Below are 18,531 nucleotides of genomic sequence, written 5' to 3' on the forward strand. Positions count from 1 at the left end.
CCAGTCAACTGTCTGGCAGAGCTGTGGCACCTACATAATTGGTGAAACAGAGGCGGAAGCAGATGGCTTCGTAAATTGCATGGTAGCTCTGCTTGGTTAATGCGGCTCAGTGACTATGGCACCAAAGGTTGTCAACTAATGTTACAGGCCACCTGATCAACAAAAAAGATGGTTTGCATCTTTCTCTCAAAGGAACGAATGTACTCAGTGAACAATTTCAAGAATTTGCTAAGGAGTATTTAAACGAGGAGGGGGGGGGGGCAAAAGAGTGAAAATCCATGAGTCCAATTGCCCCCCAAAACAATGGCAGAACATGTCAGTAGCACAGAGGTTAAGAAATTACAAGCTCAGGGTCCTGTCTACAAATGCCTGCAGTTTGGGTAATAAAATCAATGACCTTGGGTCAATAATGGCATCTGAGAATGTAGATTTAGTGGCTGTTACTGAGACATGGTTTAATGAAAGTAATGACAGGGACTTATCCATACCAGGGTACTCTTTATGCAGAAGAAACAGAGAAGGCAAGAAAGGAGGAGGAGAGTTTTTGAATTTTCAAAAATTAGATTACTCATAAATGAGTCCCTATCAGACTGGAACGGATTACATGGAGTCCAGGAGAAATGGGACTACTTAACCCCTTAAGGACCAGGGTTTTTTCTGTTTTTGCACTTTCATGTTTTCCTCCTTACCTTTAAAAAATCATAACTCTTTAAATTTTGCACCTAAAAATCCATATGATGGCTTATTTTTTGTGCCACCAATTCTAGTTTGTAATTAAATCAGTAATTTTACCCAAAAATCTACGGGGAAACAGAAAAAAAAAATTGGAATTTTTTGCATGTACACCATTGACCGTGCGTTTTAATTAATGATATATTTTTATAACTCGGACATTTCCGCACGCGGCGATACTACATATGTTTATTTTTATTTACACAGTTTTTTTTTTAAATGGGAAAAAGGGGTGATTCAAACCTTTATTAGGGAAGGGGTTAAATGATCTTTATTCCCTTTTTTTTTTCCCTATTTTTTTTTTGCAATGTTATAGCTCCCATAGGGGGCTATAACACTGCACACACTGATCTTTTACATTGATCAATGGTTTCTCATAGGAAACCATTGATCAATGATTCTGCCGCTTGAATGCTCATGCCTGGATCTCAGGCACTGAGCAGTCATTCGGCGATCGGACACCGGAAGGCAAGGTAAGGGACCCTCCTGCTGTGTCATAGCTGTTCGGGATGCCGTGATTTCGCCGCAGACATCCTGGAAAGCCCCCTGAGCTAACCGGCAATGAATTACTTTCACTTTAGACCCGGCATTCAACGTTGAACGCCACGTCCAAAGGGTTAATAGTGCGGCACCGCGATCAGTGCCGCGCGCTATTAGCCATGGGTCCCGCATTTTAGAACGGGAGCGGACTCAGGGCGTACATGTACGCCCTTGGTCCTTAACAGGTTAAAAAACGCATTATTGAAGGCAACAGAAAATTGCATTAAACTTGTCAGTAAAAGCAGAAAAAGGAAGAGACCACTGTGGTATTCAACAGAAGTGGCCAAAATCATTAAAAACAAAAAGCTAGCATTTAGTAATTATAAAAAAAAACAGAGCACTTGTGGTGTCCCGGTACCGGATTGCATCCGTTACCTTGTGGTGAGGTCCCCAAAGTCAGAGTCCCTGGGTACCAGTGGGATCCTTAGTTAGCCCCTAGTCACCCCTCTAATAATTAAAATTATTCAAATTCTAATTGTCTATATGTATATAAAGTGTACATACCTTGTTGTTAGTGTCGCAGGACCTGTGGGTCACGTGATGCGTTCCAGAACTCTATGGTTTTTACTCAAGGACCTTTGGAGGTAATCAGGTGATCACCCACCATGCTTTGTAACGGTGAGTGACAGCTGACATGGACCAATTCAAAACGGCCCTGCCCATATAAGGGAGTGGCGGCGATTAATCTCTCTCTTTCCTCGTGGGCTGCTGATGAGGACGGATCTGCGCAGCTGTCAACGGCAACCACTAGGCCAAAGCCTTGCGGCAACGGCCATCATTCCAAAACTGTGAGTTACTTCAATTCCCTATTACTCCGCAAGATCACTGGACCTAAACAGACCCCTAAATCCAGCAGATCTCTGCAAAACCTAATTCTACTAATCTCAAGATAACTTATCGGTCCTAAGCAACTGTCAGTCACTGCCGTGCTGATAATAGACTCTGTTACTAAGACTGTTACCGTTACTGAATGTACCGCAATTCATCAGTAAAGTTCCTGCAAGTTCAAGTTCAGCACTGCCGTGGACAATCATTTATTTCTGCACGCACCTATGGTTTCTGGGAAGGGTGGCGATAGGCCCAGCAATTACCTCAGCGTATTAATCGTCACCCTGGTGTCACGAGTGACAAGGGTTAAATTAACCCCTCATATTCCAACACAGCAACACCCCAACTACACCATACCCCCCCCAAGGGCTACCACAAAGCGAAGATAGGGGAATCTACAAGATTAGGCAGAAAGAGGCCATTCAAGTTATAAGAAATTCGAAGAAGAAAAACTAGCTCAGTCTGTGAAAAAAAGTAGATAAGACATTCTTCAGATATATAAATGAAAAAAGGAAATTAAAACAAGGAATAACTAAATTAAAAACAAAGGAAGGAAGGTATGTAGAAGAGAATAAAGGGCTAGCCGACTGCCTTAATGAATACTTCTGTTCAGTTTTTACAGAAGAAAAAGAAGGAAAAGGACCTCCATTAGAGAGGAAAACTAAGGAATCGTTTGATGCATGTGTCTTTACAGAGGAAGAGGTTCTACGTTTGCTTTCTAAAGTGAAGACAAATAAGTCACAGGGACCTGCTGGGATACACCTAAAATCCTTAAAAGAGCTTAGTGGTGAGCTAGCAAAACCGTTAAATGGGCACTGTCAGATACAAAAACTTTTAATATGTTGTAAAGCATGCAAAACCAATAGGTTTTGCAATTGCTTTAATTGGAACATTTTCAGCATTTCATACTGAAAAACCCAGTCAAACAACTGCCCCCCTGCCTGCTTGGACAAATACTAGTCCTGCTGTGTCCATGCGTCATCACCTATGTCATGGACACTCTTCCTTGATTGACAGCTGTGAGCGCAGGGCTCAGAGCTGGAGGAAAAATCCTCCCACTGTCAGCTTGTGTCCCGCTACCGTCAGTGAGGACAAGCTGGGAGTTATAGTTTTGCTGATGCTAGGGGAGATGTGAGCAGACAGCATACTGAGGGAGGGGGCGGAGACCTGCACAGTAAGGCCACGCCCCTCCCTTTGAGAGGAATTCAGACTAGTGAGCTAAATTAAAAGTGTAATAAAAAAGTAAATAAAGGTGCTAGACACATAAAAATAGATGTACATGGTCAGGATTAGGTACTGAGTCATATATTTAAAAAAAAAATGTTTTTTTTTTGTTGGATCTGATGGGTATGCTTTAACAGATTTATTTAACCAATCACTGGTAACAGGAGTCGTCCCGGAAGATTGGAAATTTGCAAATGTCGTATCCATTCACAAGGAAGGTAGTAGGGAGGAATCAAGCAACTATAGGCCAGTAAGTCTGACATCAATAGTGGGGAAATTAATGGAAACCCTACTAAAGGATAGGATTGTGGAACATCTAAAATCCCATCGATTGCAAGATGAAAAACAACATGGGTTTACTTCAGGGAGATCATGTCAAACAAATCTTATTGATTTTTTTGACTGGGTGACTAAAATAATAGATTGCGGAGGGGCAGTAGACATTGCATATCTAGATTTTAGTAAGGCTTTTGACACTGTCCCACATAGAAGACTTATCAATAAACTACAGTCATTGAGCTTGGACTCCCATATTGTTGAGTGGATTAGGCAGTGGTTGAGTGACAGACAACAGAGGGTTGTAGTCAATGGAGAATATTCAGAGCAAGGTCTTGTTACCAGAGGGGTACTTCAGGGATCTGTACTGGGACCAATATTGTTTAATATCTTCATTAGTGATAATGCAAAAGGTCTCGATGGTAAAGTATGTCTTTTTGCTGGTGACACAAAGATATGTAACAGGGTTGATGTTCCTGGAGGGATACGCCAAATGGAAAAGGATTTAGGCAAACTAGGAGAATGGTCAAAACTCTGGCAACTGAAATTTAATGTGGATAAGTGCAAGATAATGCACCTGGCGCGTAAAAACCCTCAGGCAGAATATAGAATATTTGACACAGTCCTGACCTCAGTATCTGAGGAGAGGGATTTAGGAGTAATTATTTCAGAAGACTTAAAGGTAGGAAGCTAATGTAATAGAGCAGCAGGAAACACTAGCAGAATGCTTGGATGTATAGGGAGAGGTATAAGCTGTAGAAACAGAGAAGTGCTCATGCCAGTGTACAGAACACTGGTGAGGCCTCACTTGGAGTATTGTGCGCAGTACTGGAGGCCGTATCTCCAGAAGGATATAGATACTCTAGAGAGAGTTCAGAGAAGAGCTACTAAACTAGTACATGGATTGCAGGATAAAACTTACCAGGAAAGGTTAAAGGACCTTAACATGTATAGCTTGGAAGAAAGAATCCATCATGGCGGCCGGAGGTCCCCTCACCTTACTCCGGTCGTCTCCCGGGGTCTTCTGCTCTGGTCTGAGATCGAGCAGAAGATCACCGATAATACTAAGCAGTGCTGTGTCCTATACATTGCAATGAATAGTCCCCTATGGGGACATAAAAAGTGTAAAAAAAAAAATGTAAAATAAAAAAAAGTACAAAAAAAATTGAAAAATCCCCTCCCCCAATAAAAAATAAAACGTCCGTTTTTCCCCATTTTACCCCCAAAAAAAGCATAAAAAAAATTATCAATACACATATTTGGTATCGCCGCATGCGTAAAAGTATGAACTATTAAAATATATTGTTAATTATCCCGTACGGGGAACGGCGTAAACGTTAAAAAAAATTTAAAAAGTCCAAAATTGCTTTTTTTGTCACATTTTATTAAAAAAAAAATTATAAAAAATGAATAAAAAGTAAAACCTAAGCAAAAGTGGTACTGATAAAAACTACAGATCATGGCGCAAAAAATGAGCCCTCATATCGCCCCATATACGGAAAAATTAGAAAGTTATAGGTGGTCAAAATAGGGCAATTTCAAACATACTAATTTTGTTAAAATGGTTTGAGATTTTTTTTAAGCGGTAAAATTATATAAAAGCATATAACATGGGTATCATTTTCATCGTATTGACCCACAGAATAAAGAAAACATGTCATTTTTACTGGAAAGTGTACAGCCTGAAAACAAAACCTTCCAAAATTTGCTAAATTGTGGTTTTCATTTCAATTTTCCCACATAAATAATATTTGTTTGGTTGTGCCGTACATTTTATGGTAAAATAAGTGATGTAATTACAAAGTACAATTGGTGACGCAAAAAACAAACCCTCATATGGGTCTGTGGATGGAAATATAAGAGAGTTATGAGTTTTAGAAGGCGAGGAGGAAAAAACGAAAATGCAAAAATAAAATTGGTCTGGTCCTTAAGGCCAAAATGGGCTTGGTCCTTAAGGGGTTAAGCATGCATGGGATAGGCATAAGGCTATCCTTCATATAAGATAGGGCCGGGGACTATTGATAGGATTCAGATTATTGGGCAGACTACATAGGCCAAATGCTTCTTATCTGCGACACATTCTAGGTTTCTATGCCTGAAATGGTTTTCTGCAACAGCCATAGAAAATAATGGGGAACAGGATTTATTATAACCTGTGCAGAGGAAAAGTGGAGCTGTTGCTTATAGAAACCAATCAGAATGCTGCTTTCATTTTTTTTTCTTTAAAGCCCTCTGAAAGAAGCAATCCGGTTGCTATGGGCAACAGCTCCATTTTTACCTCTGCAAAGGTTTTGATAAATCCCCCTCCATAGTCATCTTTGGGGACTATTTTTTGTCATACTATAAAGAGGCGCAGGACTCACCCAGCTGCACAGCCTGGTAGACGTTCTCTGGGTCGTGCAGCAGGTCGCTCAGGGCCATCAGTGCCCGCTGCCTGGTCACTAGCTCCGGGGCCCTCAGCTCCTCATTGAGTTTGGGTAAAGCCCTTTTCCCAAAGGCGACAGGAGCCTTAGTGGGGTCGATGTTGGGCGGTAGGTAAGGAGATATCCTGGCTTCAGCCATTGCGCTCTTCTTTGTCCTAAGAGAAAAACAGGAGGTTATAAAGGGTGACAGGAGACACAGGGGCTGCAGATGCTATCACTATAGAGCGGGGTTTCCCAACCAGGGAGCCTCCAGCTGTTGCAAAACTACAACTCTCAGCATGCCCGGTAGGGCATGCTGAGAGCTGAAGTTTTGCAACAGCTGGAGGTCCCCTGTTAAAAAAAAAAAACATTTCTCTAGGGATATGGGGGAGGCTTATCAAAGTAGTGCAGTTGTCTATAGCAACCACTCTTTTATTTGCAAAAGAAGCATTCTGAAGGGTTGCTATGGGCAACTGCACTACTTCTTGTCTACCCCCTATATCACAGGACTCACCGGTCAGCAATGCACCCGCCTGCTCTCCGCAGCCTCAAACACAGGACAGCGTACCGTGGTTACCAAGCAACCAGGCTATGTACGCGCCGTGCGTCTTCTGGAATATCAAATTACGTAAACGTAGAACAATATCCGTTCCTGACACATACGCAACTGTTGTCAAGCGTTTAGTGCAGTGAAGAGATCACATGACCGGTGCTTTAATACTCAGACTACCTCCTGGACGTGATAATATAGGAGAGAAAGGAACGGACCCTCTCCTGTGCTAAAAACAGCATAGAAAGTTAGTGTCAGCCCCGCCCACTATCCTACTGAAGAGCCCCGCCTCCATTCTTTCTGTTAGCATCAACCACGCCCATAGCTGCCAGCCGTTGTCTTGGTAACGGCACAGCGGCCCCTGGACACATCCCTGGCAGATCCGGTACCGCATCTCCTCCAGCGACTCCAGGACCGGCACCAGTATGCAGCCCCAGCAGGCACCTCCGGTCCCCCGGGACAGGCTCATCTGCCAGATGCCCAAGGTAAGTGCGTCTATACATTGTACCGGGCCCTGCAGCAGTGGGGGATGGAACAGGTGGGGAATAGTTATGGGGGTTTTTGTTTGTTTTTTATGCACTTTGCACTTTTGAAATGCAGAAAAATGTGCGCTTGAAAAACAATGTGTGTTTTTTACAGCGAAAAGCTTTTGTTTTCCAATATTTTATTTTTTTAGCCACAAATGTTGTATTGCGTTTTTTTTGGGTGAAAAACGGACAGATGTGGCTGCAAGCCAAGAGGGATTTATGAGACGCCATACCAACTTGACATATTTTTCTTTGGCTTTTATTTATCTCCTCTTTGATATTTTGCTGCGTCTGTGCTCAGCGTGCGATTTTCAAAACCGCAGCATGTTGAGACTATGGCATTTCATTTTTATCTATGAAATCTGGGCGGTTTTGTTAAAAAAAAAAAACACACAGGGAAAAAAACCTTTTTTTTCCTGGCATTTTTATTTTTTGTGGAAACTATGCCCCAGCGCCCCCCCCCCCCCATTTTGGCAGCTTTTCCTGTTCCCTTGTCCACATTGTAAAAACGCCAAATTCAAAACCCACATTGCGTTTTAATGGCGTGTTTCCTCTTCCGTAGACGTCTATAAGAGGAAAGCATTTTTTCCTGCATTTTTTTTCTGGTAAAAAAACAAGTGAAATCTTAGCTTTTGGGTCATACACAGGTTTGTGTAGACGGTTGGCGTACGGTTTAGGGATATCAAAGGCTTCTTTCACACTGGCGTTATGACACAGCACTGTGACGGCCGTCATGGGAGCCCGGGGAGATAGCAGGAGAAAAATTACTGTTTGTGCCGTCTTTTTCTCCTGCTATTCCTGTAAAAAAAGAAAAACGGTGCCCGGTGACCCCCATGATAGTAAATGGGAGCCCCCAGGACCTGTTGTTGCCCGTTGCTCCCCGTCACAAGAATGTCCAATTAAAGACACACGAAAAAAAAGAGACTTCAACCGCCATTCTCGACGGGGCGCAACGACAGTGTGAAAGGGGCCAAAACTGTATGAGCTAAAACGGTATGGAACCGTATACAAAGTTTTATACGTTTATCATTGACTACAATACTATTTAAAAGAAAAAAACATGTGCAGTAAATCTACGGTTTTGAAATGGTAAACGAAACCATGTTAGGACCCGGTTTAAAAAAAAAAAATGACCCGCAACCGTGCCAAGCCTTACAAAACTGGGTTCACTTTTTAGTATTATTTCTCAATACAAAGTCTATGGATACGGCGACAAGAATGGTTCCATATGGTTTTCTCTTATAAAACTGTGTACAGTCGCCGTTATTCATAAACCGTGGTCTGAATGCACTCTTAGGCTGGAATTCCACGGAGGATTTTCTAGCGAAAACGCCGTAAAAAACACCCATTTTGCCGCACATCGTTTATCCAGCGAAAAAACGCAGCGTCCAGATGTTAGCTGCAAGTAAATAATAAACTGCAAAATGCCAGATCCACAGGGCGTTTTTCAGTTTGGCATTATTTTTAATCCTTTTGGCGCTTTTCAGCAATTTTGGGCTCAGAGGCTGGTTTTCCAAAATGCCCGACAAAACCTAGTTTGGCGTTTTTTGCACAGAAATTAAGAAAAACGCCATCTTGGTTTTTACTTTGGCGTTTTTGGTTTTTATTCTTTTTTGGACTTTAGTGATCCAAAAAAGTGATGGAGATACCTTTTTTATTAACATTTTGTAGGGTACCATTAAAAAAAATTAAATAGAAAAGATACAGTAGTGATGGAAAAAATTGTATCTAACAAAATTTATCTTTTTTATAACAACATTTTTATTAATTTTTAAACAGGGATCAATTTATGTGGGCGGGCAGGGACCTAAAAATATAGCTGATAATAAAAAATGGAGTGTGTGTGTTTTTCACTTTCTTTTTACATTTTTTAGGTAGTCCCACTACACGGTTCCATGATGGGAGTAGTAGTGCCTGTACTAATTGACAGATCACCCCGGGTCCATTGCGATCCTCCTGTATAATTTATGCCAGATGGTTCCAGCCAATCACAATTCTCTGAGGGAAATATGAATAGGTGTATATATATACGGCAGTGCAGGGGATCATAGCAGAGCGGCCGGCCGTATTTATACATTATACAGGAGGATCACAGCGAGTGTCAGAAGTTACACTCGCTGCGATCTGTCTATTAATGCAGGTACTACAACTCCCAGCATGGAGCAGAGTGTGCTCCATGTTGGGAGTAGTAGTACCTGCAGTTAAGAACAGATTACAGCGGGTATCACTACTGACACCCGCTGCGATCGTCCTTTCTATTGCAGAGATGGATCGGCTGTATACAGTGCTGGCATCTCTGCACTATACTCCGGCCAGTAATGTGAATAGAACATAGCTTATTCATATTTCCCTCTGAGAGCTGTGATTGGCTGCAACCATCCGGCCAATCCCCACTCTGGGCAGAAAATATAAATGAGCGATGGTCTATTCACATCACTGGCCGGAGTACAGAGCAGAGATGGGGAGCACTGTATAGAGCCGCTCCACATCTCTGCTATATTATGGGCGATCGCATCGGGTGTCACAACTGACACTCGGGGCAATATGTCCATTAGTACAGGTACTACTACTCCCATCATGGAATAGTCTGTTCCATGCTGTGAGTAGTAATACTACCTTAAAAATGTAAAAAATTTAGAAAAAAAAGTGAAACACACATACACACTTTATTAAAAATGTATAAAAATGTTGTAAAAAATAAAAATTTTGTTCAATACATTTATTTTCCATCCTTACTACATCCTTTTTTTTTTTTTTTCGGTACCCAACAAATTTGGAAAAAAAAACGCCAAAGGGGCCAAAAAAGGCAAATTCCACACAAAGGTAAAAACACCAGAAAAAATGCCAAAACGCAGGGGAAAACAGTGGCAGTTTTTCTGGTGTCTTTTCTGGCGTTTTTAAGCCTAAGAAAACGCAGTGTAAAAAGCTTAGTGGAATCCTAGCCTCAGTCTGGGCTCACACTGCGTTTTTGTGTTTATGTTAGCGTAGTAGCCTTTATTGGATATTTTTTTATCTTTTTTTAGAACATACGGTAAGTAAAATATGTTCACAAACACAGTGTGAACCCAGCGTAACCTGAAAAACACTGCATTAGAAACCTGGATGTAAATATAGTTGTGTACAGAAAGCCTTCTATCAGTGTTTCCTGACCAGTGTGCCCCCAGCTGTTGCAAAACTATAACTGGAGGCACACTGTTTGGGAAACACTGCCTTATATCCTTTATGGGCAGCACAGAGGGTAGAGTTGGAGGTCACCATTTAGGATCCCCTTCTGTTAAGGTATGCTCAAACTGAGGAAATTCCACAAGGATTTTGTCAGTGGAGCCACTCCATCCAGAATCGATGCATAATGTTGGCACTTCAATCTTCTGTCGGAATTCAATTCCTCGTCGGAATATATCATCAGTATAATGAAAACCATACTTACCTATTTAATGTCCGTGGCTCTATTCTTCAGTAATCCCCAGTCTTCTGGATATGGTAAGGAGGAGCTTGAAGCACGCTGACTTCTTTATTGTAACGCCACCTCCTCTGTGCTGAGCCTGCTGTGTGGAGCTCCACTCTGCAGCATAATGCCTGTGGCCATGACTATTACCTATACAGAAGAGAGCTGTTATGCTGCAGAGTGGAGCTCCATTCTGCAGCATAGCAGACTCGGCACAGGGGGAGGAGGCGTAACAATGAAAAAGCCAGCGTGCGCTGGTCTTCAGAACAATGGACGTCAACATGCACAGGAAAGCTTGGGAAAGCCCTACATACACCAAGTAACTCATTACCATATCCAGAAGACCGGGGATTACAGAAGAACCGAGCCACGGACAGAAGATTGGTAAAAATGGTTTTCATTAGTGTCACCCACACTATAACCCTGTACCACCAGTTTAGTGCGGGTGATACTGATAACAGATTCCCTTTTAATACATGTATTTTAAAGCACATGGAAAGTGTACAGAGAGAAGCCCTAAAGGAGAAATGTCCTTTTCCTGCACATTTGTTTGAATAAATTCTCTGTCAAAATCAATGGGAACTGTAACTTCTTAACGCACCATGACCGAACCTGTACATTATGGCACCATTGAGGGTGTATGAAGCTGGTTTAGGTTATTGATCCGGCACAGTGAATGGCATTAACAGTAAAGATACCAAATTCCAGAATTTTGGTTTCTTGGTCACATCACATCCCAAAAATGTTTTATTAAAATTTTTTTTTTTTTTTTTCTTTTTTCTTACATTTCAGTAAAACATAACAAAAATTATCAAATTGGATATTGTTGTAATCAAACAGACTTGAAGAATACAAATAACATGTAAATCTTACTACCAGTAAATGGTATAAAAACAAAACACCCATGTGTCCCGCCCTTCCTTGCCTTTATTTATTTTTGTACAATTTGCCTGATAAATGAAAAATTAAGGGTGTCATTATAAAGTACAAATAAACCTGCAAAAAGCCCTCTTAAGACTCTGTAGATGGAAAGATAAGAGTTAGGCTAGGTTTTTTTCTGGTGCTTTTTTTTTTTTTTTAACTGCCGATGCAGTTTGTGAGCCAAAGTCAGAAGTGGATCCAGCAGGAAGGAGAAATATAAGTCCTTCCTATATATTTCCCATTCCTTTTGAATACACATCTGGCTTTGGCTCAAAAACTGCAGTGGCTGTTTTCCAAAAAATACCAGAAAAAAACCAAGTGGAAACTTATGGCTCTTAGGCTGCATTCACACTTCGTTTTTACATTATGGGTGCTGGATCCAGCTGCGGGAGGGGCAAACCAGGTGCTCCCGTACTCTAGCCGGACCAGCGCTGAACTCCACTTACTTTAATGAGCCGACCGGAGTCAAACGATGACTCCGGTCGGCTCATTTTTGACCCGTATCCTGTTTTGTGACCGGACCTAAAACCGTAGTATACTACGGTTTTAGGTCCGGTCAGGAAACCACATATGGGTCAAAAATGAGCCGACCGGAGTCATCGTTTGACTCCGGTCGGCTCATTAAAGTAAGTGGAGTTCAGCGCTGGTCCGGCTGGGGGTACAGGAGAGCCCGGTTTGCCCCTCCCCCAGCTGGATCCAGCACCCATAATGTAAAAACGAAGTGTGAATGCAGCCTTATAAGGTTAGATGGAAAAACACAAATGGAAATTGGCCCAGACTTTGAGGGTTTAAAATCGGTGTCAAATTCCACATGAAAATCCACAAAAATGTGCATAGATTTCAGATGTACATTCTGCACTGATTTTGAGGCAGAATTCTCCAATTCTTCTCTTCAGCTTGCGTTGTCACCGCAATCCATTGACAATGCCCGTTCTACCAAAGTTTCCACTCTGTTTCTTACATTTCCTTTACTTTCACAGTGTTACACGGCAGAGTCTTGTCTCCAGTATGAAACTCATTTTGATGCCCAAGTGAAAAGTGCCTGCCAGCAACGCCATGGTGGGAATTTTGGGTGAGTTTTTCCAAATTTTTTTTTTAACCTTTCCAGTAATTCTCAGCTGCTGTATGCCCTAGGGCAGTGGTCTTCAACCTGCGGACTTCCAGATGTTGCAAAACTACAACTCCCAGCATGCCAGGACAGCCATCGGCTGTCAGGGCATGCTGGGAGTTGTAGTTTTTAAACATCTGGAGATCCGCAAGTTGAAGACCACTGCCCTTAGAGGAAGTTGTGTAGCCTTTCCAGTCAGACACAGTGCTCTCTGCTGTCACCTCTGTCCCTGTCAGGAACTATCCAGAGCAGGTTACATGTTTCCGGAATACAAAACTCCTTCACTCATAGTAACAGTGAAAAGTAGCCATCCAAAATGTCACATGTTGCCCATTAATTAGTAATCAGGTGTAACATTAACCTCTTCCCATATTGCACATTAAGTAGTCAGGGGTTACCTTATCCTCTGCCCTGCCAATAGCATCACAGCTTGATCATACTCACCATAACAGCAATGTGTGCACACAGATGAAGATTTAAAAGGGTATTCCACTGGCCAGCATTAGGAACACTATGTTTCCAACTCTTTGTGCGCGCTGCGGGGGCCGGCCTCCGTGCGCACACAATCTTCGGAACTAAATGTTCCAAAAGCTGGCCAGGGAGTACCCCTTTAAAAACTCTTAGGCCTGGTTCACAGGAATGTGTGCGGAATGTCTGCACGGAAAACACAGGCATACATTCCATAAATTTGCCCGATCCAGCAGGTGCTAGGGCTGCTTGAAAATGTGCCGTCTCAAAGACACCAGCGCATTTCCTTGTGGTATACGTAGAAAGGATAGACATGTCTAGTTTTTCTGTGGATATCGAAATTGAAATTTCCGCGGCAGAAACATCTGGCGCAAAAATTCAGTCTTGTGAATAGTGCAGCAGAGTCCCATTGAAATCAACATGACATTCTACACAAATTCCACTGTGTGAACATACCCTTAGGCCCCGTTCACACTACGGAATTCTCGCGGCTGAATTCCGCGAGCGGAGATTCCGCCTGGCGGCCACCGCCGGAGCTACTTCGGCGCTAGGGCCGCAGGGCACTGAGCCGTCACCATTGACGGCTATGCAGTGCTCGCGGAATCTGCGCAAAGAATGAACATGTTCTTTCTTTGCGCGGAACACTTTCAGCGGCGGAAATGTCCGCCGCTGAAATTCCGCAGTGTGAACGGGTCTCGCGGAGACCCGTTCACACTAATGTTAAAGTTCACACCGCGGAAATTAGACTGTCTAGTCTAGTGTTTTCCAAGCGGTGTGCTTCCAGCTGTCTGGGCACACTGGTTGGAAAATACTGGTCTAGTCTAATAAAAACTAGACAGTTTTTATTCTCCCCCAATGTTTCTTTTTTCTCTTTGCACAGATACATTACTGTTATCCTTAAAAATACAAAGAGCAAGTATAGATCATGTAAACATTGGCGTGAGCCAGACCGTATGAATGCGTATTACAGATATCTTTGTTGGCAAATATGGACTTTGAGTTGAAGTAAATACAGTACTGCCTGTGCTATGGTAGCAAAAATGCCAAATCTTCCAGCTGTAGCTACCCCAACTCCTTCTCCTCACAGTATGGTGTGTATGGTGTACCTGAATTCTACAGAAAACTCGCTATACACTTGTGTACTGTGTGGTACAGTGCAGGAATATAACTTTAGGAATGATATATCAATATTATTATTTATAATTGACCCTTTCGATTGATGGATTGTCTATGCACATTGAAAAATCCCAATAATACAATGAGTATATAAAGGGGTACTCCGGTGGGAAAAAACCTTTTTAAATCAACTGGTGCCAGAAAGTGAAACAGATTTGTAAATTACTTCTATTTAAAAATCTTAATCCTTCCAGTTCTTATCATATGCTGTATACTACAGAGGATGTTCTTTTCTTTTTGAATTTCCTTTCTGTCTGACCACAGTGCTCTCTGCTGACACCTCTGTCCATGTCAGGAACTGTCTAGAGCAGGAGAGCAGCTATGGGGATTTACTCCTGCTCTGGACAGTTCCTAAAATGGACAGAGGTGTCAGCAGAGAGCACTGTGGTCAGACAGAAAGGAAATTCAAAAAGAAAAGAACTTCCTCTGTAGTATTTTACAAATCTATTTAATTTTCTTGCACCAGTTGATTTAAAATTATACTATCACCAAGTAGTCTAGGTACCCTGATCACACACCTTTTTACAGTTTTATGATATATCCTCCTGTTCCCAAGATATGAGTGTTAATAATTTGTCTGACAATTCAGTGAATCAGTCTGATGTGTGTGACCCTGTGCTCGCTTTAGAGCAGTGAGTGTCTGCTACCAGAGGCCGGACCCCCTCCCCCCGCGGTCAGACATCTTATCCCCTATCCTTTGGATAAGGGATAACATGTCTAGGGGCGGAGTACCCCTCTAAGGGATTAAGGACTGAGATGAATTTATTTATATTTATATGTGAATATCTGTGTCCTTACTGCTGTGAGCAATAAACAAAAAAAAGTTAACAGTAAAGAAGCTGATAGTTGGCAGTGCTGAGCTTCACACACAGTTCACATTCAGGACCAAAGCGGACAGTCTTGTGCAGTACAGGCACTATATAGCAATAGTGTCTAATGGCGGTGCTCAATCCCAGAACTCAGCAGTATTGCAATCCACCCATGTAAAAATGAAAAGACTGCCATCATTTGCTTTGAAGCTTTATTTCATGAAACAGTGCAGGCAGTGGTTAGCGCCTGGGGCCGGCGATCGCATGTCACCGGGCACCCGCCGCAGCTGACAAGAGCGGAGCTCCGATCCTGACGGTTAACCCCTTCAGTGTTGCGGTCAATGTGACCGCATCACTGATCGCTGGTGATAGAGGGTGGGAGCACCCTCTTTTCTCCAATGAGACCACGTGATGCGATCACGGGGTCTAATTGGTTGCCATGGCAACCAGGGACCTCCGAATGGCCCCTGGTTACCTGGCTACGGAAGCCGATCAGGCTATGCCAGAGGTAAAGCCTGATCTGCTATGTGTATCAGCGAAATGCTGACAGCTGTCAGTGTTACACTGATAGGGATAATACACTGCAGTACAGATCTGTACTGCAGTGTATTATAAGTGTCAAGTCCCCTAGTGGGACATAAAAAAGTAAAATAAAGTAAAAAAAATAAATAAATACACATATATAAAATGAACAATAAGTCTATCTATATATATAAAACTCAACGTGTGTGTGTGTGTGTGTGTGTGTGTGTATATGTATGTTCCACAAAAACCTCCAAATGGCTAGATATTAACATGAAACTTGGCACACATGTTACTTATATGTCAACAACAAACATAGGATAAGTAATTTAACCCTTACTCATCCCCAGGATAGCTGGACGGGATAGGAGGTCGGCATAGGAGGTCGGCATAGGAGGTCGGGATAGGAGGTCGGGGTATGAATACGGGATATGAGGACGGAATATGGGGTTGGGATATGACAACAATGTATGGGGATGGGATTTGAAGTCAAAAGCTTCCTCCTTTGTTGATTTACCTCCCCAACAAGGATGAGGAGGGAAAAAACGGGCAACGCCGGGTATTCAGCTAGTATATATATAAAACTTAACTAGTGTGTGTGTGTGTGTGTGTGTGTATGTTCCAGCATCACGTCCAAACGGCTAAAGATATTAACATGAAACTTGGCACACATGTTACTTATGTGTCAACAACAAACATAGGATAGGTGATTTAACCCTTACGCACCCCCATTTGCCAGGGTCAGGGTTTTTGTTTAAGATCCCATACAAGTCTATGGGAAATATGTCACTGCATAACTTCCAAACGTCTGGAGATATTTCGATCATACGTGGTCACATGTTACTTATATGTCCACTTAAAGGAGTACTCTGGTGCAGAGTATTCCTGCTCCGTCCTGCCCGGGATGCAAAAAAAAAAGAAAATGAACCATCTCTCACCTTCCTGGGTTCCCGCGGAGCGCCACTACAGCTGATCGGTCCTCCGGTCCATCCTCTTCATACTTCCGTGTGTAACGAAGCGTCACATGGTGCTCAGCCTATCGCCGGCCAAGGCAGAACATTGCGGCAGCCGGTGATAGACTGAGCGCCATGTGACGCTTCTTTCACACGGAAGTATGAAGAGGATGGACCGGAGGACCGATCAGCTGTAGTGGCGCTCCACGGGAACCCAGAAAGGTGAGAGATGGTTCATTTTCATTTTTTTTGCAGCCCGGGCAGAATGGAGATGGAGTAGTCTGCACCAGAGTACTCCTTTAAAATATAGGATAGTTAATTTAACCCTTAACTACCCTCTTTTGTGAGGGACGGGGTTTTCCATGCAAGTCAATAAAAAATGTATGTTTCCACATAACTTCCGTATGGCTGGAGATATTTCAATAATACCTGGTACACATATTACTTATATGACAAATAAAAAGATATGATAGTTAAATGAACCCTTACATACACCCTTATATAAAAGATGGGTTTTTGTTTCAAGTCCCATACAAGTATATAGGACTTCCAGTACCTTAATCCACAAGCACCACTCTGCATCTCCTGGTGAATGTGTCAGTCCAGCTTGCTAGCCACACCCCATCTCACAAAGACATGCCCACTGTTTAAGCCCCACCCATTTTATTCTCTACACTTTTTGTGCATCGGTCTGGCTTGCAAATCACGGCCAGTCCTACAAAGCCATGTCCCCTTCTATTTTCAGCTTACAATATCTTCATCAGAAATCAGTCCCACCTGAGGACAGAATATGAGGATGGGACATAAGGACAGTATAGTAGGTCGGGATATGAGGTCAGGACCTGAGGACGGGGATAGGAGGACGGGGATAGGAGGACGGGGATAGGAGGACGGGGATAGGAGGACGGGATAGAAGAATGGGATATAAGGACGGGATATGGGGTTGGGATATGACGACAATATATGAGGACGGGATATGAAGTCAAAAGCTACCTCCTTTGTTAATTTTCCTACCCAACAAAGATTAGAAAGGAGAAAACGGGCAATGCCAGGTACTCAGCTAGTATAAATAATAAATAAATGAAAATAAATAAATAAACACAACAATTTCCCTTTCCCTCCCCCAAAAAATGATATACACATATTTGGTATCGCAGCATCCGTAACAACCCAGGCAATAATACTATCACATTATTCAACACGATGAACAGCGTAAAAAATGATTGCTTTATATCAATGCCACCTCTGTAAAACTAAAATAAAAAGTGATCAAAATGTCCCATGTACCCCAAAATGGTACCACTAAAAACGTCAACTCCTCACGGAAAAAATTTGCTGTCACACAACATTTTCGGTATAAAAATAAAAAAAAGATACATCTCTCAGAAAATAGCGATGCACTAACTAGGGATGTCCTGATACCATTTTTTTAAGACTGAGTACAAGTACTGATACCAATTACCGATACTTTTGTCAATGTCATGTGACTTTTTCCCCCATAAGGGTAAGTTCAAACAGGCAGATCCACAGCGTAAAATATGTTGTGGATCTGCCCGTGCTAACATACCTTAATGGGAAAAAGGGGTGTGTTTTTTTTTTTTTTCATAAGAGAAAAGGCTTTTTTATATTTAAAATAAATATATATTTTTTATATTGAAACTTTTTTGAAAAGGGGGTGATTATTGGGAAGGGGTTAATTTAAATTTATTGTTTTTTTTAATTTTTATTTTTTCACTTTTTTAGTCCCCATAGGGGACTATTACATGTAGATTGCATACACTGATCAATGCTATCGACGCTCCTTTACTACTGCCTGCCATGGCTGGCAGCAGTAAAGGAGCAACGCTGTAAGCAGGGTGTTACGCCGAGCGCTCCGGGTCCCCGCTCCTCCCCGGAGCGCTCGCTACACTTCCCTCACTGCAGCGCCCCGGTCGGTTCCACGGACCCGGGGCGCTGCGTTACCACCTCCGGCCGGGATGCGATTCGCGATGCGGGTAGCGCCCGCTCGCGATGCGCACCCCGGCTCCCGTACCTTACTCGCTCCCCGTCA

At 42.5% G+C, this 18,531-nt stretch overlaps 2 protein-coding genes across 3 annotated transcripts in view; one reads left to right on the forward strand and one right to left on the reverse strand.

Annotated features, from left to right (window-relative positions):
• RSPH14 (radial spoke head 14 homolog) overlaps positions 1 to 6,943 on the reverse strand; it is a 267,776-nt gene extending 260,833 nt beyond the window's left edge. The window contains exons 1-2 of one of the 2 annotated variants that reach the window (XM_056530795.1): positions 6,733 to 6,943; positions 5,964 to 6,178 (exon numbers count right to left, since the gene is read on the reverse strand). In XM_056530795.1, the coding sequence (XP_056386770.1) occupies positions 5,964 to 6,178; positions 6,733 to 6,794 (277 nt within the window). In that variant the 5' untranslated portion in view covers positions 6,795 to 6,943. Of the gene's footprint in view, positions 1 to 5,963; positions 6,179 to 6,516 lie in introns of both variants that reach the window. The other variant, XM_056530801.1, reaches the window with a different exon arrangement.
• Positions 6,903 to 18,531, forward strand: part of RAB36 (RAB36, member RAS oncogene family) — a 54,970-nt gene continuing 43,341 nt past the window's right edge. The window contains exons 1-2 of the mRNA XM_056530817.1: positions 6,903 to 7,037; positions 12,426 to 12,517. Of these exons, the coding sequence (XP_056386792.1) occupies positions 6,978 to 7,037; positions 12,426 to 12,517 (152 nt within the window). The 5' untranslated portion in view covers positions 6,903 to 6,977. The remainder of the gene's footprint in view (positions 7,038 to 12,425; positions 12,518 to 18,531) is intronic.

This window comes from Hyla sarda, chromosome 1, assembly GCF_029499605.1.
Source record: "Hyla sarda isolate aHylSar1 chromosome 1, aHylSar1.hap1, whole genome shotgun sequence".
Classification (NCBI taxonomy): Eukaryota; Metazoa; Chordata; class Amphibia; order Anura; family Hylidae; genus Hyla; species Hyla sarda.